Source organism: Nyctibius grandis, chromosome 2 (genome assembly GCF_013368605.1).
Source record: "Nyctibius grandis isolate bNycGra1 chromosome 2, bNycGra1.pri, whole genome shotgun sequence".
NCBI lineage: Eukaryota > Metazoa > Chordata > Aves > Nyctibiiformes > Nyctibiidae > Nyctibius > Nyctibius grandis.
Window position 1 is genome coordinate 10,409,541 of NC_090659.1, and position 26,146 is coordinate 10,435,686.

The following is a 26,146-nucleotide window of genomic DNA, read 5'->3' on the forward strand; positions in this document are numbered from 1 at the left end:
ATATATAATTGCTCAATATAATACAATAGACTTGGATAGGAGGAAAACTAGCATGGTTTCAGTGAGTGGGAGAAAAAGCAGAAATTAAAACATTTAAAAAGTAGAAATCAAGCAGCTGAAGACTGTGAAGCAATAAATAACAGCTCGCATAAGAAAGAAAAATATATCAAACAGTAAAACCTTTGAAAAAACACAAACTGGGAGGGGGCATGAAATGTGCAATGATAAGTGGTATGTGGCATGTTCCGATACTGTTCCTTAATCACTGAAAATGTGGATCAGTGGTTTTTTCCTCAAGTAGTATTTTATTTCTCTTCTTCAGGAAATATTTCTCAAAAAAAGATGTATATATTAGGGAATATTTTTGAAATTGAACATCCTCTATAATTAGTAGTTATTTCATTTAGTATAATGGTCACATCCTGAATTTTGTACTTAGTTTTACTGGCACCCTCTCCAGTAAATTAATTGTGGCCACAGGTAATGGACTTCAGGTTTTGAATCAAACCCATTAGCATAAATATCACATCTTTTAAAAGAGGAAAACTATATTCCTGGTGATTGTTATGTAATTATTGATGCATTAATCAGCTGGCAAATGAGAATTTTTGCTTAATGATCATTGAATACTGATTTCCCTAAACCTTCTAACTACCAGCCCACAGACTGTGTTACTCCATTCAGTATTCTTCCAGTGGACTGGATGTGGAGAGGAAAAAAAGCTCATGGAGCTGCTGTCACACAGAGGCAAAAGAACATGGAAAGGCAGGCACACTGGTCCACACAGTAGTGACCAGAGCATCAGTATATGTCTGATTTACTCTATGGAATAAATGGTGATCTCATGATGCGTTAACTGTTAATGAATTCATGCTCTCTGTATGATATATATTTAGCATACAGGACAATGGTATTACTATGGTATTACTAAAAACCACCAAAAACTCCAGATTGCTTTCCTGTCTTTACATTTCAAACCAATATATAAGATTGTACAACAAAACAATGATCAAATAAAGACTTCCTACTGGGTACTGAGTTACCTTTCACATTGTGCTGTTTCTCTTTAATTCTGTTATGTGTAATCATTTTTCAGTCTGTTTTATAAAAATCTGTTGTATCTCTGTTTCTTATCACAAGTACAAGAAAGTCTAAATGCTGTTGCGATGACATGCGGTGGCTGTCATGTTTAGTTATTCCCACTATTAAGTTTTGGTTGCTTTTTCCTTTCAATGCAAATTATTTAATCACAGTTATTGATTGGATATCTCTACTGCTTTGAGAATAATGTCTAAAAATGTGAAAGTTTATATGGCCACTGTAGAAAAGCCCAGCAAGGTAAGTCTTTGTAGATACAATTCAGAAGGTCTGAATTTACAGTGAATCAAAACGGTGAACACTACTTTTGAAGCAGTAGCTTATAAGGTAAATAATATTCTATAAATTATTTAGTTAATTACAGTGTCTCTGCTTCATGGATGCAAGCCATATAGTTATGCACTAAAAAAATTTTTAAAGGGAATTTCATTGAAAGTATAGTGTAAGCGAACAGAATGACCTTTTCTTTTTTCTTTCCTCTGTGGTTAGCCGATTGTATAGCAAATTACAACAATCAGCTGGACAACAAGCAAACAAACCTGATGTTGCCTGAGTCAACTGTATATGGTGACGTGGACCTCAGCAACAAAATCAATGAGATGAAAACCTTCAATAGTCCAAATCTAAAGGACGGAAGATTTGTCAGCCAGCCTGGGCAGCCCACTCCTTATGCCACCACTCAACTCATCCAGTCAAATATCAGCAATAATGTTAACAATGGCAGCGGGGATACGAATGAGAAACACTGGAAACCCTCTGTTCAGCAAAAGCAAGAGGTTGCACCCATACAGTACAACATTATGGAGCAAAACAAATTAAACAAAGGTGAAGAGCTTTTAGCTTGTTTCTCCTCTTTAGGCATCAGAGGAGTTTTGACCTTCTGGTGCTGGGAGTCTGAAGCTTTCAGGTTCAGCAATTACAGACTTCTGTGGTGCTTTTAGATTTCTCCCTCTTTAGATTTAGAAATCCACAGTTAGCAGTGTCAAAAAGTTAATTAGCACCACAATAACCTTCAGATACTGAATTTATTATAAAAAATAACAAGCTGTATCTTTAGAAAAGAGTTAAATAAAATACATTTCCTGTGGATTTGAGATTAATTTAAATTTAATAGTAGTTAAGGGATTGGTTAGGACAGAGGCCAGATATTTTATTCATAAGCCAGATGCATGGTAGTCATATTATACTCTACCTTAAATTTTAAATAGGTCAACCCACTCTTCCCAGTCGTGGATGGAGACTAATTAAATCTACATGTTCATGTAAACGAATGAAATTTTGCATATCAAACTCTGTAAAATTTTATTGTGTTGTACACTGGGGACACAAATGGAGTGATCCAATTCATTTTAGACTTGTTCCTAGCAAGCCTTCGATTCACATATTGAGAGGCAATGCTACTGCACACAGTTTTGGAAACTAAATTCCTTTGTTACTCTGACTGAAGTCTGTGGATCCAGAAGCTAAAAATAAATTGATTTCAGTGTTAACGGGAAACATCAGAATGTACTTTTGTGGCCTTGAGGGCATGTTTCTTTAATATAATGTGTGGGAGTTGGAAGAAATAGGTATGTGATTTCTTGCTAGTCCTCCAGGCTACCATGCAACCTCTTTTAATAACCTGATTTGCAAAACAGTATCCCTAGGAACTGGACCCATTCTAACTTGGAACTATGTGCATGGAATGTTGTAACTCCAGCGATCGCATAGTGATAAGTTATCCAGTAAAAAGATACACTTCATTACAGCAATGTTGATTTCTCTACCGGACCCATCTGCTCACAGAGGAGTTCAAAGGGCAATATAAAATGTGGCACCTTCCCTTGACATAAACATGTCAAAAGAAAATTCAATTTTTGTGGCTCCTTACTAGAGGGTGAAAGCTGTATTTTTTTTGTAATAATGTTTTCTTTCATGAACTGTGTATTACATATCTGTTTTGGAATTAAAACATGTTTGGTTTTTACACCCTGGAAGATACTGCATCTTTCAAACTGTGTATATTACAGCTGCATATTCTCTAGCATATTGTAGTGTGGAAAGGCCCCTTTAAAGCATTGCCTGCTGACAGTCATATATACATATTTCAGAGTGTTGATTTACTGTTTATCCTCTGTGTAAACATATGCGGTATGTAGGGCTTCAGCGTGGTCTCTGGAATGCAACTAGGCTGAGAAGCTATTACAGAATACACTCTGGTGTGGAATTTATCATTTTGCTCTTTTTTCCCATGCTTACATTATCACAAACATTACTGTAGCAGATGGGGACTGGATTCTTAGTTTTGTTTATTTTTGTTTTGATTTGCTATTTTGTGAGTCAATATTCTGATCTTGGTTTTCTCATTTCCTAAGTCAAAACCATCTTGCTGGCGATTATACCTATAGCTTTTGTGATGGGAAATAACCATTTTGATGAGTTACATGCTGTGCTTCATTGTCACTACTCTATGTCCAGTGGTTCTGTTTATGATGCAGTTTTATTTGCCGTATGAAGAGTAACTAGTAACTCAGCTCTTTTCTGTTCTCTGTAAATTATAATTCCTTTTTGCCATGACAGGATTGTTTTGTCAGATGAGTATTTTACTTCTGATAAAGTTTTACAGATCTGATTGCCAAATCTACATTTAAAAGTAACATATGTATATCAAGTACTTTGGAACTGGAGAAGGAACTTACAGTAATAGCCGTTAGCAAAAAAAAAAAGACCCTGCCTGTAGCTAGAACCTGCATGACCCGATGTAAATAGAAATCTTCTTGGAGCCAGCAAGCTTAAGGAAAGACCTCTTCTGTTGTAAACCAAATTTGGTGGAGCTGCGTTGTTGCTCCAGCAGGTCATTCAGCCCTTGTAATGCAGGGCTGAATCCTACCTGAGTTTGTCACCTTTGAAATACAAAAAGTAGCTCCCACAGTCCATTGGTTGCCCTGCATGTGTAAATTAAGCAGAGACCATGGAAAATCAGTCAAGATGACAGTCTGTTAATATGCAAAATGCTCACACAGGTCCTATTGAGACTTAATCCTTGCAGAGGCATTGGGACAACCCTGTGCATAGCGTTTCATTTTACTTAATTTTTGCTGTGGAGCTACTAAGTTCCCATGATTTTCCTTAAACTTACAATTAGAGACAAGATAAAAATAAAACATGATTATAGGATGATTTTCCTTTCAAAAAAATGTATTTATTTCTTCTTTGCTATTTTCAGGAGATCTTACTTTGTGCTATAAAGCAGGTTTATAAAAGTAGATGTGTTTCTGAAGGGTAGCATTAACTATACTATTAAACTTGCAGATTACCGGGTTAATGACAACATTGCTCCAACTATTCCGTACAACCAGTCATACGACCAGAATACAGGTGGATCCTACAACAGCTCGGACAGAGGCAGTAGTACATCTGGTGAGTAGCTACAGTGTTTTCTAAACCTTAGGTTTGTTGGTGTTTGGATGCTCTAGCCGTAGTTAGCACTAGTTACTGGACTTACAGAAGAGATGACGGGGAAGGACCCACTGACAGTAATACAGCACAGGAATGTTGAACAGCATAAAAACTGGCCCAACAGGCGCCTGTATTTCTGTTGCATCTCATGATTGCTTAGTGCCATCTAGGTGTCAATTAAGTAATTGATGGTCCAAAATTGTGAGTCATGAAATCAAATAGAAGTTGGATTTCCTAATGTTAATACCCTACTGATTAATAATATGGCTTCCAGATGAGCAAGTCAGAGAAATTCCTTTTCAGCTGTCACCAAAAAAAAAAAAAAAAAAAAAAAAAAAAAGATGATTTTAATTTATGTATTACTTTCCTGATAGTTTACTGACTTCTTTTCCATCTCTTGGGTCTACTCACCCAAGACAACATTATTCATAAACAGACTCGAGATACCAGAACATTTGAGTGATACCTAACAGAACTGCTTTAAGAAATTTTTCATTTTTAAAATTAAACCTATGCGTTTTATTGAGTAAAAAAAACCCATGCATGCATCCATAAAATTTTTATAGATTTCAGTGGCTATATGTCAAAACTATTCTTGTATGTCATTCAAACGTAGACAATAGAGAATTCAAGTTAAATTTTGTTTCTCATCGGCATCTCCTATGCAAAATATCTATAAGTCCTTTGTAAAAATCTTGAAACAAGACAGCTTTTTGTACTGGAGAATGCTGACCAGGGCATTGAAATTGCACTCTGTGCTTTGGAACCACAGAATATGGTTTAATTCAAAAGTTATTTCTTCTCATCATGGTATAACCTATTTACTTTCAGCTTTAATTTCTGGTAGAAGAGTGTGAAATGTTCAGAGCTAAACCAGAAACTCTGCATAGGCTTGGTTTGGGGCTTTACTGTAAGTCTGGTGCTTAGCCTGTGTTTATTTACATCACGCCAGTTATAGGGTGAGTTATGGTCACAGTCACCAGTGCCCTGGACTTCACATCTACTAATCGAGGATAACTTTCCTTTTCACCTTTTGTTCTGCTGTTGCCTTTGATAGTCCAGTTGCCTTAATCCTAACCTGTGCTCCATCTCGACCGATTGTGACTGAGGCACAGCAGAGGCATAAAAATGTAGGTGAGCCTGCTGAGCCTTTGGGCAACCTGAATTCTCAGTGGCTGGGGTGAGATAGGCACGGCTCCGGATTCTCCCAGCTGCTCAGGGGTGTTCTTCTGGGAGCCAGCCTTTTGCCCATTCCCAGGTCTGCAACATCAGGATGTGGTGCTGAGCCTGTGCTCAATGATGTTAAGACCTGAAATTCAGCGTGAAACATCTCAGGGGTATGAACCCATGCAAATTAAAAACGAGAAAGTGGTATTCTTCATGCTGACACCTATTAGGGTTATTCATAACGCTAACAATTTATAGTCCTATACCAAGGACTCCAGCAGGAATGAAGCAATGTGACCAGAGTAATAAATTAATTGTACTGAACCTAGTATATATCATGGTGCTTAGGGCAGAGAATGCAGATAGTGGTCGCCTTGGGATAGTTAGGGTCTTGCTTGGCATACTGAGATACCAGAAACATAATTGTGCATAGCTAAAACATATTTGTATCTGGCAGCTAATGTGGGACAGTAATAAGCAGAGCTATTGTCCTTAAGAATGGAAAATCTGAGACAGCAGAAGTGAGAAAAACAAGCTTCCTAAATCTCACTGCAACTTATTTAATCATGTGTATGAGGCTTAACTATGGGAATATAAAACTACGCCTCAGTTGAAGAGAGAAATGTGAAGGACTCTAAAACATACTCAAAAATACGGTGACTTTACAACTAAAGAAGTAACAATAACAAGGATAAAAATGTATACCAAGGAACAATGGTAGAGTCAGTTCTCATCATAGCCGTGTCCAAAGTTAAAATTCAAGACCACCTGAATAATTGGTCTTATTCGAAGTTATTGGAACTGTTCAAGCTGCGTTGTTATGTTATGAGCTATAATTTCCCAGTAATAATAGTTGAAAACATTTGTGCCATACTTCATCGATCTTTTTTCTTAGTTTTCTGTTATTTTAGTTCTTCCAGCAGTTATTTTCAACTGCACCTGCCATTTAGACTAAAACCAGTAATTTCATTGTGCCTAAAACATTTCAGTGGACAAGTACAAATTACATATATTCAGTGACTTAATGCAATAGTGGAAGTTTAATAGATCATATCTGTATCATATTGTATTTTAGGTTCCAGCAATTAAATAGTATAAAGGCACTTTAGAAAATACGTCCACAGCTCATTTGTTTTAGATGATAATCTGTAATACAATTAATAGAAGTAGGAAGCTCACTCTTAATGACATTGCTTGTAAAATTCATTTATGGTTTTATCGCATTTTGACTATTTATTAACAATTCAAGCTTTGTATCCCATGTGCTTTTTTCCATGCTATGTAGAGTTTCTGGTTAAATTCAACTGCTTAAAATGTAGGGTAGTTCTACAAAGAAGCTACAATTACAAATTGGTGTAACAAAGAGGAATGACAGTTTATTCCAATTCAGCACAACAGTAAATTCCCAGAGAATTCAAGAGGATCTGGGAAGGACTACGGATATTTTGTTTTTCAAAGCTAGTGGTGAGGCGACACTTAAAAGCATTACAAATATGTACTGCTTCTTATTCACAGGGAGTCAAGGACACAAGAAGGGTGCTCGGACACCAAAGGCTCCCAAGCAAGCTGGCATGAACTGGGCAGATCTTCTTCCACCCCCTCCAGCACATCCACCTCCCCACAGCAATAGTGAAGATTACAGTCTTTCAGTGGATGAAAGGTAAGAAAAATGAATACGTCATCCATTTCTCACTTTAATCACTAGTTAATTGAACTGTAATTTGCCCTACAAGCTGGCAGTGAGACCTTCCTTCAGTACCATTCTGGTGCTCCTCATCGAGCTGTAGTGTGGCTATTTAGAGATCACTTACTGACAGTGGTGTACGTCCACTCAGTACATCCTTACTAAGCTGTTTTCAAGACCACATATAACAATGATTTTTTTCTGGACTATTTATACATGTGTCAAATATGCTAATTACACAGTAAAAATTTAAGACTTTATTTTCTTAAAAAAATTAATTTTAGCTATGAGCAAGAAATTCCTTGTCCTGTCCCACCTGCAAGGATGTACCTGCAGCAGGATGAGCTAGAGGAAGAGGAAGAAGATGAGCGAGGTCCTACTCCACCTGTCCGAGGAGCAGCTTCCTCTCCAGCCGCTGTCTCCTATAGCCATCAGTCAACTGCCACCCTCACCCCATCTCCCCAGGAAGAACTCCAGCCCATGTTACAGGACTGTCAGGAAGATCTGGGACACATACAACACCAATCTGACCGGAGGTGTGTTAATGCAAATGTAGTGAGAGAGATGTGACAAAAGTCATCCTGGCCCCACTGAAAATTCCTGTTGAATTCAGTGAGGCCAAAATTTTTCCCATGATATTTATTCTGTTAATATTTAACTTCTAATCCAGGATGCTAGAACTATTTGTAACCTAAGAAATACATAATTAAGTTGCTTTATTATTATACTATGGAAAGAAATGCAGTATATCACTTTACGGTACGTACGATGCTGACATAAGTTAAATTCACAGTCATCAGGATATTAAAGTGGTATCGTTAACACAGCTTACCATATAATTACAGTTCCATTGTTTCCAATAGATTTACTGCATTATTACCATAAAATAGCATGCATTATTTCACACTAACTGTGCAATTAACTTGTCACCAATATGTATGAATATATATAAATATATAATTTATATAACCTATAGATTTTCCTCCTCTCATAAATCCTAATACAGGAAATTATTGCTTGCAAAATTTTCTTAACATTTCCACCTACCATTATTTAAAGGAATGACCAACGTTAATAAAGATAGATATTTGTTACAGGGAAATTTTGTTTCTTCTCTGAGTTGCTTTTAGTACAAACTATTTTGCATATACACTCTCACAGCTTCCCTTCCATCGAACAGTGAATTCTGAATGAGGCTTTTTATGTATGATGCTTACTTGTCTTGGTTTTTGTTAAGAAGGCACAGGTTCTCCATCCCAAATTGTGTTTCTTTTATTATTTTTTTTTCCTCCAGTGGTTTGCACCTGCTGTTTATTACCACAAATATACAAACTGACCTGCAATGTTCTAGTGATGCTTTCTATTTTTAGTGAAACGCAGGCGTATTATGATGAAATCAATTTGATCTTGCCGAGCAGACTGTAGACCTTTGATTTTATTAATATAGCTTACTGGACATTTATGGATGCATTTTCCAGAATGTTTATTGAAAAGTTAGTTCACTTTTATGTTTTCCTTTTTTAAGTAAGCAGTACTTATCATTCTTTTTTTTAAAGGGCCTATATCTGCTTTTACTCTTGCTCCCTACTTTTACTTGGTCTGCCTTGTTTTGTTTTTTTTTATGGTAACACTTCTTGTACTATGTATCTTTTTCTATTCTTGTCTCTTCCTGAGTCTTTAAAATCACTCTTTGTATTAGTGGGTGGCTAATAATATTTTCCTGTAATTTCCATTGGCCCTGATATGTCGGGGCACAGAAATGTTCATTTTAATCACTTAAGTTTTCTAGGTTATTTAGAGGTTAGACTAGCTGGACACTAATGGAAAAGGGAAATGCTAAGTGAGCAATGTGTTGTGAGTGACTTTCCAGAACCTCAGCTACCATGTTCTGGAGAGTGGGAGATGCATACTGCCATACAGAATGGAGTAGGCGTTGGAGCAGATATATGCAAACATGCATAACCAGCCAGCAACTGCCTGAGAAGCAGAACATTTGCTCAACACAAAGACTCATGGCTAGTCACCATAAATGTCATCAAAAGTAGCAGCAAAAGTATCTGGAAGGATGTTCTGCTTTGAGCTTCTAGGGCATACATCTTACTCATTGACTGGACTGAAAAAATAAAATGTATTTTTATTTTGTTCTTCCTACAATGGTTAAGTCCAGCTTAGCTGAAAGTCTTAGAATTGTTAGTGACTAAATTTGTCTTTTTTATCTTACTTTTCAAACATTGTTTCTTTTCTTTTTGCTACATCCATCTCATCAGTTAAGAAAGATTCACATAATTCTATTTACTTGATCTGTAAGGCTTAGCTGACTACCTTTTCCATCTAACAGCATTGATATGACCCGTGGCATTGCTGTTTAGGAGTTGGATGTACTGTGCTCAACAGCTGTAGCCCATTCTGGAAGGGAGGTTTCTGTTTTGAATGTGGTGTAACAATACTTTCCATTTAAGAATACATTCTGAGTGGTGCCTCTCTGTATTTTTTGGGGGGGTTTTGTAGCGGTTGGACTCGATGATCCCTGAGGTCTCTTCCAACCTGGTTGATTCTGTGATTCTGTGATTCTGTTTTATAGTGAAAATAATGCCTAAAATACCGTTTGTCATACTTTTTATTAGCTTTACTTGTAGTTCTGCTGAATATTATCTCAATTTCTGATCAGAACCAGGCATCTAGAGTATGATTCTGGTGGTGATGGTCTACTGTAATATTTCTCTGTCCAGGCAGCTTGCTAGAAGTATAGCAAACTGAAATAGTAATCTATGCTCTGGAAGAGTGGACAAGCAGAGAAAAAACTAAAAATTTAGTGAGATGGCAGAGGATGTCAATGTTAAAGAGCTGAGATAGGAGGCAATGTCCCTGTTAAAGCAAGAACCACTGCATCAGATAAAGTGAACAAAATATTGTTAATTCTGTGTGTCCATGAACCAGCTGCTCTCACTTAGCCTATCCTGAAAGGCTGGCAGGCCAGCTATATTTTCAAGAGCCCTACCATATTTTGTAACCAGTAGCCTGTCTCCTAATACCAAAACCTAGAGAATACAAAGACTGGCAAATATATTACAAGGACAGTTGTCACAAGAGCTGTAAATTAAGGAAGTGAAACTTTATTGGGCATGGTCTCTAGTCAAAGGCAGGTAGAGATTCCCGTGCAGCAATGGCTTCTGGGATTTGACGGGGTGTGTGGGGGGGTATTACATGATTATAGGGTATATATCCCTAACTGACCTTTTCTTCGTTCCATTGAGTACGTAATACAGAAAGTGAAAACAGTGGCTAGATGATGTAGTCCAGGGAGGTTCCAGTTTGCTCTTGCCACAAAGCATTAGGTGTTTCCTTGCTAAATTTTCCCTTCAAAATTAGTAAGTATTCCCATTTATTAAAATAAAAAAATCGCATCCCCCCCAAAAGGAAAGATTTAGTTTATGAGAGTCAATGTTTGTCAATGAGATAATGAGGGAAAAACACTACTTTGGAAATTTTTGCAAAGCAGACAGCAATAGAAATTCCTGTTAGGAAAAGCCAACAGTACAACCATTGCTGCAGAAAGTATTTTTTCCTATCAGACAAATGGCAATTAAAGAGCATGCCTGTGGCCCTGTTGAAGGAAAACTGTTGACAATGTTTCTACCTGGGACTTCGGAGCGGATTATTGACTAAACTGAACATTGCTCTAATGATATCTAATACTTTGCCTCTTTAAGCTGGAGACACCATTACTGGTGATTTAAGCTCAAAATAAATTAACCCATACATCTATATGCATTTTGGTATCCTTAAGACCTAGAACTAATGTCACAGTAGATAATTCTTTCATTCTATTATCACCTAGACCAATTTAAAAAATAATGAAATAACAGTATCTCTTTTCATATCTTTTTGAATCACTGGGGTGGGTGGAAGAAAGATAATGTTTATGGAGCAATCTGTTTGGATAGAGGCATCTGTTGACATTGATAGTTTCAAGTTTCTAGAGCAATATACAGACACTTCTTTTGCTCATACTGTCAAGGGTGCACAAATAATTTTTTTAAATAATCACATAAACTGTAACCACCTCTTCACCTAGCTGTACATGTACTACTTTAGGAAAAAGGAACAGCTTTATGCAAAATAAGCCAATATGCAAAATAAGCCAATTTGCATTAAAATCAGTGATAAAGGAACCGTATTAAAAAATCGGATTTCTTTGTGGTAGATTTCAAACTACATAGCTGTCAGTCAGTTCTGATTTACAGCAAAAACAAAAACTCAAAAAAACCCCAAACAACCCTGAACCTTTCAGATATAAATTCCATTGATTTAAAAAGGCAAGTCAAGCTTGTTGGGAAATAAAAGAAATATTTTCATCAATCTACTATTTCCTCTGACTATGTTACATGACTTCAATTCTTCTTACCCTTGTATTTTTGTGCAGACGTCAACCTGTGAGTCCTCCACCCCCTCCAAGGCCTATCTCCCCACCACATACCTATGGATATATCTCAGGGCCCTTGGTCTCTGATATGGATACTGACGCACCAGAAGAAGAAGAGGACGAGGCAGATATAGAGGTTGCCAAGATGCAGAACAGAAGGCTCCTTTTGCGTGGCCTTGAGCAGACACCTGCCTCCAGCGTTGGGGATTTGGAGAGCTCTGTAACAGGGTCCATGATCAATGGCTGGGGTTCAGCCTCTGAGGAAGATAACATCTCAAGCGGGCGGTCTAGTGTCAGCTCTTCAGATGGATCGTTTTTTACCGATGCAGATTTTGCACAGGCTGTTGCAGCAGCTGCGGAATACGCTGGCCTGAAAGTAGCCAGGCGTCAAATGCAGGATGCAGCAGGAGGTGAGTTTGTCCTCTATTTGGTGGGAGAATTAAAAAATGGCCATTGTGAAATGTATTTATCCACGACTGTTTCCTGGATTATTCTTGTTCTTACAACATTTAGAAATTCGGGGCGGGGCGGGGGGGTGTCAATTTATACTAGGGGAAGAGTCAGAAAAGGAGTTTTGGTGAAACAGTTCAAATAAATTGCTGCTCTACATTGTTTTTCATAAGCAGTTCCTAATTTTTTGGTCTCATTGATTACTGCCAAACTTCAACCCTGCTGGTGGATTTCCACCCAGAACCGAATGAGGGGGAATAAAAAAAGGCATTACAGAATTGTATCCTTTTCCTAGTATAAGGCTCCCAGTGTTTTCAGTCACTCTTCATGAGAGATTTAATCCCTCTCTATTGAAATGTCAAAATACATAGTAAACCTTTAGGGTCATATTTCCCCTGGATTTGGAAAAAAAAAAAAAAGGTAATATATTTGTTTTCCATTTTATATTTTGTTGTTATCTTTTGGAGAACGCTGTTCGAGTTCTTACTGCTGTGTTATTGAGATGAACTGATTTTGTGTTGGTTTCTTAGTTTGACAGCTGTTATTAGTTGCAGTTTAGATTATAGATTATGAATATGCAGCAACGCCTTATGCATATGTTTCTTTTTCTTCCCTTGAATCACCACTGGACATATGAAATATGATATTTGAAATATTTAGTGTTTTACAACATACTGGTTACTAGTAACACTGAGTATATATACACAGGTAGTCAGTAACTTGACCAGTAACTAGGCCCAGTGGATATTGTTATAGTTCAGCTAAGAAAAAAGAATACCGCAGGGTGGGATGCAGGTTTCAAGCAGATCCATGAATGTTTTGCCAATCAATCCTGTTAAACTGCCAAACCTGGAGAAGAGGTACTCTGTCACAACTGCCCCCACTCTGACTCCACAGATTTGCGGAGTGGATTCCTCCCATTTCTGATATCCTCTCCCAGTTAACAGTCCTTTGTTTCATTTCAACACAGCTGTTCATCATGAAGAGTGAGAGGGGAGGTAATTTAGTAATTCTGGATGAAATCCTGGCCGATTGTAGTAGGTGGCAAAACTCCCATTCGTACCCACAGGGCCAGGATTGTATCCATTTTATACATATACGTTCATATAAATATGTGTGTCTATGTGTGTGTAAATTTATATATTTAGAGGAGATCTTTTTGCACCCCGTTCCTATTACAGGTAACTAATTTTACAACAGTCAAGTTCATGTTATGCAGTGATTTTTATATATTTATATTACCTGTACCTGACTACACATCCTAAAAACGTGAGGTTTCTTGTCTGCAAATAAGCTGTGATAAAATACCAGTCATACATCCCCGATACATTCTTGGTAATTCACTCAAAGCAGTGGAGGGGGCACCTGTACCTGTGACCTGCTAGTGACTTGCTCTGCTTATGGCATGGGTGACCTCGCACTGCCCAAGATAGGGGAGGTGAAACCTTGAAAGTGAAATGTTTTGTTTTTTTCTGGAAGGCAAGAAGCCTGCCTGCACTTGACTGCTGATGGTGTTCAGCTTCCTGGGGCAAGAGCTACCAGCTACCAACCAGTTGGATAACCTGTGAAACTAAGCCAACCTGCCTACTGATAGGATAGGAAATACTTTGATTTGGTTATGGCTCAGTCTAAAAGTGATTACAGGAAGGATGAGAGTTTTATTATTGTTCCAACAGTGTATTTTCAGGTTTTGTATAGCTAGGTCATTCTGATGTGGGAAAAAAGAGAAAGTATGAAATGTCTTATTTTAGATAAGAAAAGTAATAGCTATTGTTCTGTAACAATTTCCAGGGCGTAGACATTTTCATGCATCACACTGTCCTAGACCCACCAGTCCCGTGTCTACCGACAGCAACATGAGTGCTGTTGTAATACAGAAGGTCCGACCTGCCAAAAAGCAAAAACACCAGCCAGGACATCTGCGCAGAGAAGTCTACACAGATGGTGAGTCCACTGAAATGGGTGAAAATATCAGTGAACCTTTCTAAATATGCATTCAGTGTGTGTGTGTGAAATTTTTCCACAGAGATAACATTATGTTTTAGAATTCAGTGATTTGTGTTTCCTGTTGCTAAACACACTGAACAGATTAATCATTTTAAATGCCAGAGTTCCTTAATACTGTACATTGATGCTTCCACTCCAGAGCCTTGCACCTGTTTTCTGTAGTGTCCTAATCGGCTAATTACTGTCATTATTTAAGAGCCCAGATAGCATAAATAGTATAGTCATTCAGAATAATGTGTGGTTAGGATTAAAATCTTCGTTCAAATGACTGACTATTAAAACCTTCAGAATGTATCTCTTCCTGAAAAAAACAATTTACCATTCAAGTGGTGGACAACACAAATCAATGAATTTTAATCCTGAACACAGCGTTGTTGCAAGCGGTTACTTTGTGAGTAAAAGCAAAATCTAATCATCTTCTCTCGTGCCTTCACACACAATATCAACTCTTGCTGAAAAGGTAGTGCTTGTATTCTCTTGGGAGTGTGGGAGGATAATGCAAACATTGTGATGTTGTCTAGAGAGAGCCTTTAATGAAAATGCCTCAGGTGGTGCAGTTTTTATTAAACCGCTACCTTCCAGTTTTATAAAACAACCCACGGGCTTTGCTGGAAATTCATGTAAGATAAATTCTCCAAGACTTAACCCATCTTCTCAAATTTGCTAAATTTGCTAACGGGGGAGAGGGGAAGGAAAGGCATCGTACTGCATCTCCTTGTTCTCTGCAACAACAATCTGATTAGGACTTTCATTACCAGTCTGAAATTTTTCAGAGGGGCATCATTTGCCATTATCATATGAAAGCCTAATGTTGTAGATCCTTATCCAGGGTTACAGGAAGCGAGTCGTGAGCCACTTCTCCCTATGATTCCTGCCACTTGACGAAAAAATTTAATACAAAGCTCACAGCACGATGAGCAGAAGTAATTTAGCAATGAGTGGTTGTCCATGCTATTATCTGTACTTTATTCTGAGTATTTTCTCTCACTAGCATCTATCTGATATTAGGCTGCATAAAATACTGGCATGACACAGTGCACCTGGGCCTCTTGGCTTATGCCCAGGCCCCTTCTGCCAGTGAAACTGAGCTGTTGGAATATTATCTGATTTCAAGAGGTTATTACAGCGGTTTTGTGCATGTTTGCTCCTGTGGAAGGACAACACAAGGTGTAAATCCCAAAACTGTACCAGAAATGTTACATTTATGAGAGCCTTGTAATGGCATTTGCAAGATTTTATGGACATTTTATCAGCTTTTATTCTCTTGAAGAGAATGCTCTTAACTGAATAATTGGCTGAGCATTAAACCTCGATACAAACACAACAGCGAGGACATCAGAAATACAATCTGGACAGGAGTTTTATGTGGCCATTCTCTTCTAACACAGGAATAAATAAGAGGTGGGCCTGTATTTGATGACAGGTTTTTGTGAAAGTAATTATACAAAGTTAAATCAGAGAGCATTGTGGTTAGATATTGCAATAGATTTGACAATCATGATCAATATTTGTTTTGGGTGATATAGCACCTGATTATTTCAGCATGTTTTCTAATTAGGTAAGAATTTCTGCTAACCTGTTTAGTGTGCAATACAGTGCGGTCATTCAGGGAACAGCAAATTATGGTTTTAATTTCTGCAGAACTAATAAAACCCAGTTCAAAGGTTGAAGGGCTTGTTTGGGTTTGATTTTTTAATTATTATTTTTTTCCCCTCAATCCATTTACATAAGCATATTTAGAACCTTATTGAAGATTAGAACCATTCATTTTAATAGCCACATCTAGTATATTGTCCCTTTAGAATTAGCTGTGAAATAACATCTACTAATTGTTTTCTTAAGTGGAGAAAAGTGATATGGAGACATGAATGAAACATTTAAGGACAATTGACCTTTCCCAGATATGCTTAGGTTTTTCTGTTGGCTTGATGTCACACTGTTACTTATCTTTTTTATAAAGGAGTGCCCGATACAAAGATTTTTTTTTTTTTTCCTTCATAGTGGGTGAACATATATGTGTTTGTAATAAAACAAAGCAGATATTCTGAATTTAAGCATTTATTGGTGTCCAGAAGCATTGAATAAATACTAAAAAGAGAAAAATACATTGCTTCATTACTTTCTCAGCCTTTAAAATGGAATTTACTTTCACATATAAAGAATTTTCTACTGTCCCCAAATTACCTGAATTAGTATTTGCTAGCGGTTTCATGAAATAGCAGTGTCATGAAGAATTTACATGATTGGTTGACAGAAATTATATATAAATAAATTGCCGCTGTATGAATGGTTGAAAATGCCAAGAGTATTATCAGCAGCAATATATGTAAGTCTTAAAAAAAAAATTGTTTTTTTTTTTTCTTTATATGGCAAGATTTGTGAAAAAGATTGGTATTTCTGAAAGTGTGTTTGTTACTAATGTAGCAGTGGAAGGTCTCCTAATACCCTTTTGTAAATAAAGGAGAGAGCTCTCTGATCTACTCTGCATTGTACCAGTAGTAACATTTTGTATTTTCTGCCAGGAATAGTTCAAATCAGTTTCTACTTTATGTGGAACAGGATTTCAGCTCACTTGTTTTGTTCCTTGACGGTTATCCAGGCGGTGAAATGTTCTCCATATTTGTTGCTAAAAGTCTTTGCTCAGTAGGTGGTAAGGATTAAAATGTATGAATTTTTAATTGCTCTTCATCTAGCCATTTAGAGAGTTAACTACTAATAGTACATTACAAGAACCAGCTAACAGATGTATCCTCCTTCTCAGCCTTGCCTGACCTACTTACATATTTAATTTAAGGAACCAAATTTTAAAAGAATGTTTTTGTCTTTTCTAAAATTATATATGTGAAAGTCTCTTCTGAACCATCTTGAATTATTAGTAGTTATAAACCCTCAGAATTGTAAGCATTTAGATAAAAAGGATAAAAGTACTTTGTCATTGCTTCGTTTCAGTAGGTCTTTCAATAGAAATTATGTCATTGGCAGTTCACACGAGGTTTTACATCCTGATTCTTTTGTAAATCTCTGAGTGACAAAGGAAAAAATACCGACATTTTCACAACTAACTGATTGAGAATGTAACTGAGTTATTTAGCTGTGTTATCAATGACATGACGTTAGGGCAGCTGAATTTCTCACAAAAGGCAATTGAATATCTGCCAAATATTTCCTTGAATTTTCACTTTGAAATGTTAAGCCATTATGCATGCCAGCATCGTTTGTACTTTTGTCTCCCTCTGCCTGTGCAGTACAAAAAAAATATATTCTGCACAAATTTCATCAAGGTAAAAAATAAGTAGGAATGCATTTCTTACCTCTGCTAAAAAAACAGCTTGTTATTGAATGATAGTAATTTTCAGATACCTGCTCTCTTTGCAGTCCTTACTTCTGATTCCGTTGTGAAATATTTTATCAATGTTAATTTTGTTACTGAGGGAGTTTTTGTGGAATGAAAATTGTTTTGATAAAAGCATTATGTAAATGTACATACAGGCAAAAAAAACCCTACAACCCAGTGCTTTTATACATCATATTGGGTTTTACTCTATTTATTCATCCAATTACTATGTACAGTTTGAGCCATGTTTCTTGAAAGACAAAGCATGAAAATAACTTGAGTACATGAATAATAGTAGCTGAGGTTATTATGTATCTAGGAATCTTAAATGATTTTAAAGCTTTACTAAGTCAGGAACAATCCTGAGTTTTGCATGCCTGCATAAATATGCAATAGAAAAAATTTCACTCTGTATCTTCTCCAATATTGCATCAAATCTTTAACTCTGCTGTTTTCTTTAGGGTATGACTTAAAAGAGAGTTGCCTAATAAGGCCTACTTCCCTCATTTGTCACTACTTATATTTCATTTTTTTGTACTTATTTGTAGTTTCTCCACTTCAGTGCCAAAAAACCTAGCAGATTATTTTTCCCCACTGGTGTTTTGCTTATCCCATCATTCCTGTATATGTTCTCATTTAGAAAATTTTCATTGCTTCTTTCAAAAGTCATATATGGAAGGTTTCCCCTGTAGACTGTGCTGTGAAATGGCATCCATTAGTTGTTTTAGTTACGTGGGAAGCAGTACAACAGTAATACATAGATATGAATGAAACATGTGAGCACAGCTGACCTTTAACAAATACTTCTGAGTTCTTTATATTGGTTTGATGTTGCTTTGTGATTTATTTTTTATTCCTTACAATGGAAGCTTCCATTTTCCTTTTAATAAGAAGTGTGCCAGTTTGTTCTCAAGGAGGCAGATTGAATCTGGATTTTCTCTGTGATCTGAGCTGTTAAAATAAATACCACAGTGGTGTAATCATGTTGACCTCTGAAAAGTTTTTTTTTTTTCCTCTGTGAAGGATTCTTCTCAGCAAGGAGTACTGTTTTATAATATTTTTATACTTTCCCTGCAGGCTGCAAAAATGTTCTCGAAAGAGAATATTACTTTTCTTTAGCTACAACTGTACCATAGAGCTACTGCCTTTTAATGAAACTTTTTGTATCAATGCGTCTTTCCTTTCCATAGTCAAGAGTTAACACCACTTTGTTCATTGTCCTGTGTAGCTGGATAGGATTCTTGAATTAAGTAGTTTGTTCCAAGTTGTATTTTATAGGCTACAGTAAAGATGCTGTTCCTCCCCTTTGGTATTCAGCCAGTGCTTTGCCATGCAACAACTGTTGGTGACTGACTCCAAGGGTGACTGAAAAGGCTTGGTATTAAGTGCTTACACTCTCTTTATATCAGCAGGCTCAACAGAAGGGCTATTCAGTGCTCTGGTAACTTAATAGAGACAGTGAGGGGGGAACGTGAGACACAAAATACTGCATGAACAACTGTGGTTTCAGAAGCCTACACTTCTGAGTTTGAGTATCTTCATCCACTTCTGATTTGGTGTCTCCTGTTCTGAGAGAAGGCATGTGAGAAGGATGTTTTCCAGAGAAAGGAAAATACTGTTTGAATTTCCTCAGGCTAATGAAGAGTTTGTCTTATTTTTTAAATCTTGACCAAGTTCTATAATCACTAAAAGTATTCTACAAAAGGTAAGAATCATCACCATCTCCAGCATTGCTTTTGAAGAACAGTTGTGCTTGATAAGCCTTAGGCTGGATGTGACATGGTCTGATGCACTGGGCTTTCAAGGAACATATCACATGCCATTCTGAGGTCTTGGGTAGACTTCACACGATTTTTCACCTAGTCGTGGAATTGTAAGAGGTTATGGACTTATTCAGACCAACACTTTTTGGAGCAGATATTGACACTTAAGCTCATGTCACTATGGAGCCCTGATATCCAGATGTCAAAACTTGTAGGCACATATTGAAAGTAGTTTGGTTTGCGCTTTGGTGGCTGGAGCTCACAGGGCATATTTAGAGGAGGTAGTCTGAATGCTACTCTGATGTCTGGAATTAGAGTTTCATTGCTAAGGTTGTGTATTGGACAGAGGTTACCACTGTAAACCATGTTTAAACAGTTACGGATAAGAAAGAAATGAAACATAACTGATTCTATGCTTTCTCGCCAAAATCTGTTGTGTTTCATATCTTACTGAATCAGAAGTTGCCTCTCCATTTTACAGTTTTAGTTCCATCTGATAAACAAGTCCAGTCCATTGCCCACAGATCTGCCTTTGTTCTTACTTTATAGTCTAATAATTCCCACTCCATAAAGAAAATTATTTTGATTTAGCCACTTAGCATATTCAAGTTTCCAGCTAATTTACCTTATGCCTTCTCAAGTTTTGGAAATGACAGTGCTTTTCCTTAAAAGGCATCTGCAAATGGTGGGTGTTAAGTAGATACTTAAAATTAAGTGTCAGTATTCAATTGTTTACCTTTAGCTACTCTCTAAAACTGATGTTCCCCAAACTGACAGAATTTGAAAAACGAACTAGCCTACAGAATTTGCAAGTAATGTAAGGCCAGTTGTCCAACTTGTTCTTAGCTAAGAGGAACAGAAGGAAAGAAGTTTCTATGTTTCTTGTTAAATGGGTTTGTTCCCTTATTCAAACCATAAATTAGAACAAGGAGAAGTTTTCTTGGTTGTTGGGGTTTTTTATGTTTTTTTTTCTTTTCTCTTTTTTCTGTGTTTTTTTTACCAGGACAGTGGAGTTAATGCAGCAAGAATGATATTACAGATCTCATTTAGCTGAAGTATATCCAGCCTTAGGAAATTAACTTTATGACATCTTTCTTCCTCATCATGCCAGTCTAGACAACTGATAAAACTTCCAGTCTTATTTAAAACAGGTCAAGGGCAATTCCAAGTTATGTCACCAGTTTAACATGGAGGATGGTGCCCAGCAAGCCTGCATAGAGCACTGAATTCTGCATTGCTACACCTTTCCACAGGGCTAGATCAAGTCATTCCTGATTGGTGTCACTGGAAAACCTCTCAAAAATATCTGACTTCTGCCATATCTGAATTTATGCATATATGTTAGATGCCTTTTTTTTTTCTTATTCCGGTGTACTACCTTTATTCTTGGTCCAATTTAGTTAATTTTTAGTTGAAATGTTCTCTTGAATAGACTGTGAATTAGCTGTACATATAATGATGGCGTTTGAAAAACACAGCTGCTCCAAGATTTTTGTGGAAGTAGAAAGAATGAATGCACACTATTATAAAATGCTGAAGTTACATTTTTTTAATAGTGCTGTTATTTTTTTTTAGCAATCTCACTTGAGAATATTAACCTCAGAAACAACTTTCACATCTCACTTTTTTTAACCTGTTGTTCTCTTATATGCACATGGTTTGTTCCTGCAGCTTTGTTGTGAACTGCTTTTGTATTGTCGCTTCCTTGTTTGACTTTGACATTCTTTTCCTTCACGTTTAATATTCCACAGAACACTATTGTATCCTGATGAACAGAACACATTCTAGTTTTAAGTCTTGACGCAGGAGTAGAAAAATTTAGCTAAATAAAACGTGTGCCTTATAAATACTACTTAAAAATATACAGAATTTTAGAACCCCTTAAGCTGTGCTAACTTAAGGAGACAAATGCAAAAGTCTTGCGTGTCTTTTTTTTGTTCTTCCTAAGAGCTTGTCACTTTGTTGATTGAGTGTGGATTTTTTATGTCTCATGAGATACCCACAGACATCAGGGATATGTGTTTTAGATTAACCTGTTATTTTGAAAGAAGAATGCAATAATTAATATAGTTTATCCTTACATTATCAGCAGTGCGTCTGATACACGTTCTTACACCCCAGCCAACTTGCGTTAACGCTCAGCACACTGAAGACCTTGAGTAACTATAGCACAAGCTGTTGTGTTGTTGCATGGACTTAGCAAAAATTATAAATATCAGCAAAGATATGTTACCATCTTTAACTCTGTGTTGATATCCATAACTGATATATTAATATCCAAGTGCCTAAAGTTTATTACAGCTTTTTGTAATGATTTTTAAGAAAATATTGTGATTTGAAAAGGCAATGAGAGGTCTTTACTTTGCATTTTTAAAGAAAATGCAACATATTTGGAAACATACCCATCAGCAGTTGTAACAGTAACATAATACTTTTTGGGGTGGAGAGAGAAGGGCAGAGGGAGGGCTGAATGTAAATAGGGCATCTGTTTCTTCAGTGGGAGTTAAATATTATTTCTTAATTTCATTAGTGTATGTTGTCATTGTAATTATTATTCTTCTCAACTTTGTAGACTTGCCACCCCCTCCTGTGCCACCTCCAGCTATAAAATCACCAACGGCCCAGTCCAAATCTCAGCTGGAGGTGCGGCCGGTCATGTTGCCAAAACTTGCTTCTATAGAAGCAAGGACAGACAGATCTGCGGAAAGGAAAGGAGCGAGCTACAAGGGGAGGGACGGGGTGGATGGGCGGCAGCATTCAGACGTGCGGACAAATTCGGGGGAGCGGAGAGAATCACAGGAACAGCAAAATGATGGGAAGCTGCGAGGAAATAAAGCACCAAAACGAGAAGGCACACCAGCAAAAACTCATCTTCTTCAAGGTTATTTTGCATGCTCTGGGTTTAATGAAGTATGTGTGTTGATCATAGGGAAGAGGCAGCTCTTTCCATGTCTCTCACACCAGTAGTGTGAATGAAGTTAGGTCTGCTGAATTGTCCCCTTTTGTTGTAATTATAGGTGCTAATATAGGCCATGTTGCAAGTTCTCATTAGGGTAAAATGGAAACAAAAGCTTATGAAAAACGTAGATTTTCTATCTTGCTTTCCTTATGCACCCATCACGTATTAAATCTAACACCGAGGAAGCCCAAACAGAAATATTGCTCAAGAGCTGTAAGGATCAGTGTCTTTTTCCCTACCATACTTTTATAGTCTAGTTATGTCTAATCTATCTAATTATAATCTAATTTACAAGGGAACTGAGTGAAGTCAGATAGTAGATCTGTAAGTCAGATATTCAACTTTTCTACCAAAGAGTTGGCACTTGGCCCATTTTTGTCTATTTGTAAACCTGGTCCCGTTTAAAAAATAAGAAAGCCATAGTAGTAATGCATTAGTTATAAATACTAACTGACGTGGCATTGTACGAATCAGACCTGATCAATGTAATCTCTTGTTTATGGAAGTTGGCGAGATTGCTAATTAATGGAACATGATTAATGGCGTTTGCCAAGTGTTTACTAAGGCTTTCAACAAATTCATACAAATGCCTGGTCCTTTCTTCCTACAGGTATCCAGAGTCAATATCAAGGGTGATTGGGCAGTAAGTTGGTTAAATGGGGACATTAGTAAGAGATTGGTACTGATTACATTGGAATACTATAGAGAAAAGTTATTAGTTTACCTTAAGAAGATGGTGCTGAAATTTTAAAACATCCCCACTAATTTTGTTACAAACTCAATTTGAGAAATACAGGGTCTAACATTTAGATGCAGTGATCTCCTTGCGAGTATCATGCATGTATTGTCATTTCCTCCTAGTCAGTCATATGGAAAATATACTACAAGGGTTATTTTTTTTCTTCATTTTCCTGTAGAACACAGAGCAGTGATCATAAATTGAAATGAAGTAGACAGTAATCATGAATTAGTTTTTCTGTGGTGAATGTTACCACGTGAATACTATAAATTTCCTTGAGCTTCTATAATGCTATTATGGAAACAGTGTATTTCATATTCCTGTCAGGCTTCACTTTAAACCTACTGAGGATCATAAAAAGTAAAATAAATCAACTGCATGCAGAAATTTTAGGATCACAGTATCTCTGAGCTGGTAAACATAACAATGTATATATTTAATTATACAGAGGACATCCTGCCATATTCTAGACCAACGTTTCCAACATCAAATAATCCTAGAGATCCCAGCTCCTCCAGCTCTATGTCATCAAGGGGATCAGGAGGTAGACAGAGGGCAGATCAAGCAAATATAGCCCGAAGGAATGTTGCAGAAATGCAAGTACTGGGAGCGTATGAACAAGGAGAAGAGGAAGAAGAGATGGAGGTAACTGCAGCTGTACTACTGAAGATGACTACAATAAGGCTATTTTCTGTGCTTAGATGCCAAGAAAAACACTTTTGAACCAGAAATATTTCTCCTCAGAAAAATTAGTACATTTATCTGTCTATTAAAGTTATGCCCAATCCAAGAAAAGAAACTTTAAGAATGTGTCAAAAACATAAAAAACAAGTAATATGTAGCACTAAAACCTGTGGAATAGAACTTGCAGAAGTACAATATTTAAATGTGTACTTTTCATTATCCAGATTCTTTCAAAAGTGAAAACAAAGCATTAGAGCATCTAAGAACACCTTGACATTGCCTTTCATGTTTTTTGAAAGTTTATCATTCTAGATTTTATTAGATATTAAGGCATGAACTTTTTTCTTCTTTGTTTTCTGCCTAATGTTATGAATTCAATTTAAATCCTGATTGTAGAAAGGGTGTCCAACATGCAGTCACGTTGCTGCACGTAATTAAAAGTAGTAATAATTATTTGAAGGTAACAGATCTCTAAAAACTATGCGAAACAAACTTTAAATAATAAAAACTAACATGTATATGTCTTTTTTTTTTAATACAGGAGACAGAAAGCTGAAGACAACAACATGTACTGTAACAGGCTTTTAAAATCTAATCAGAAAAAAAAATCACTTAAGATGCCTCAAGTCTGATGATGTTTGACGCCAGAAATAATGTTCAGTGCAATCAGAGTGTACAATTTTTCATTTTTCTTCATGCCATCAGAATGCTGATTTTTATTTTGCTCTTTCTTTGTAAACCCTCATTATTAGGAATGGCCCTTGCCTATTCCGTAACGCTAAGTGCATCACCTTTGCTGCCCAAGAAGGCAGGTAAGCTGCTCTTTGTTTTACTTGGGCCAGCTGCTGCTTCAGGATTAGAACAGAAGGGGATTCCAGAGCCTGAGATCCCGAAGTTTCTCCTCAGCGAGGCAGTGCTTAGTACACTGCCGGTACATCAGCGAGCCACTCGATAACATTGCAAGTAATACAGCATTGATTAAAAAGTTCCCCAAAGTGAACATCGTGCAGAACATTCTTTTATTCTAGGGGTTTCACTGTAGTCTGCAGTTAGTGCAAATGGTATCTTGCAATTTCAATACAGACTCTGTGTCTTGTTTTCTGCCAGTCTCTTGCTAACCTTTTGCAGATGATACAGTTTTACAAATGCAAGTGAAATTAATTTGGGATGAGGTGGCTCTTATTGTAAATATGTACTCATTTTAAATCCCCTGTGGTACTTTGATTTATCTTTCCATTTTCATCATTAAGTACATTCTTATTAAAAATGTCCTTTGGGATAGGCAGGAGGTAAGCCAATGTGATTGCTATTTGCTTAATCATGGCACGAGCAAGTTTATCTGAAACTTTTTCTAATTTTCAGCTCAACAGTGCTTATGAAAATAAGCAAGAAAATCAGTGGACATTTTTAATAATGATTGGGTAATATCATTAACTGTTACTGGCCCAAATCTCAGACCTCTACTTGTGTCAATTCACCTTAAAGAAGAAGTGCCACTTAAAGAAGTTTTGTTTGATCTTGGCGATTAATTTTTTTGTAATGCACTGCTTATCTTTTTTTTTTTTTTTTTGGTTTTAAAAGCACAATCACTAAACTTTGTTTGTAAACCATTGTAACTATTAACCTTTTTTTTTCGTCTTATTGAAAATATTAAGCATTTGTTTGGGATATTTTTCATCTTTTTGTTAATGCTCTATGTTTGTATTTGGAATATTTGAATGATGACAGATGGTAAAGTAACAAACCTAAATGTGGGCCGTAATCAAAACACTTCTCACTTTTCCTGGACTTACAGAAAATTATCGGTTTTGCTGTGGCCTCTCTCAACATTGGATTATCATTAAAGCTGAAATAGAGGCATTAGTTGCATTGAATTTGCCAAATGATGTCCTCTGTCTGTAGATTTTATGATCTTTTTTGTAATTATAAAATTTCTTTGTCATTGGTGCTAATGGAAGAATGTGTGTTTGTTTATTGACAGCTATCAGGACTAGCCCCAATGAAAAAAAAAAAGAAGAAAAAAAAAAGTGTTTTGGTGTTTACCGAGGACTGAAATTTTTCATTTAGCTGATTTTTAAAGAAAGGTTCCATAGAAAGGGTGTGCAGTACTAAAGGAACAATCCATGTGATAAATGTTTTCATTATGTTCATGTAAGAAACCTCATATTTTAGCCATAATTTTGCATACTGAGGATCCAATAATCAGAAAAGTAATTTTTGTCACATTATTTATTAAAAATGTTCTCAAATACATTACCTTTCTTGCATAGTTTCTTGTGTTACCTTAGACATAATTTTAGGGCCAACTCTGGTCTTATTTCTATTGATAAGAGTCAGAATGTGTTCCACTGAAATCATGCAGTTACAGTAGCATGAGCAAAGTGAGAGAGCTGGATGCAG

The 26,146-nt window shown here is 36.6% G+C and overlaps 1 protein-coding gene across 1 annotated transcript in view; it reads left to right on the plus strand.

Moving 5' to 3' along the window:
• ROBO1 (roundabout guidance receptor 1) overlaps nt 1-25,935 on the plus strand; it is a 552,781-nt gene extending 526,846 nt beyond the window's left edge. Inside the window, exons 22-30 of the mRNA XM_068417582.1 lie at nt 1,588-1,923; nt 4,390-4,497; nt 7,219-7,363; nt 7,672-7,923; nt 11,811-12,220; nt 14,052-14,204; nt 21,937-22,245; nt 23,511-23,707; nt 24,288-25,935. Of these exons, the coding sequence (XP_068273683.1) occupies nt 1,588-1,923; nt 4,390-4,497; nt 7,219-7,363; nt 7,672-7,923; nt 11,811-12,220; nt 14,052-14,204; nt 21,937-22,245; nt 23,511-23,707; nt 24,288-24,302 (1,925 nt within the window). The 3' untranslated portion in view covers nt 24,303-25,935. The remainder of the gene's footprint in view (nt 1-1,587; nt 1,924-4,389; nt 4,498-7,218; nt 7,364-7,671; nt 7,924-11,810; nt 12,221-14,051; nt 14,205-21,936; nt 22,246-23,510; nt 23,708-24,287) is intronic.
• The last annotated feature ends 211 nt before the right edge of the window (nt 25,936-26,146 follow it).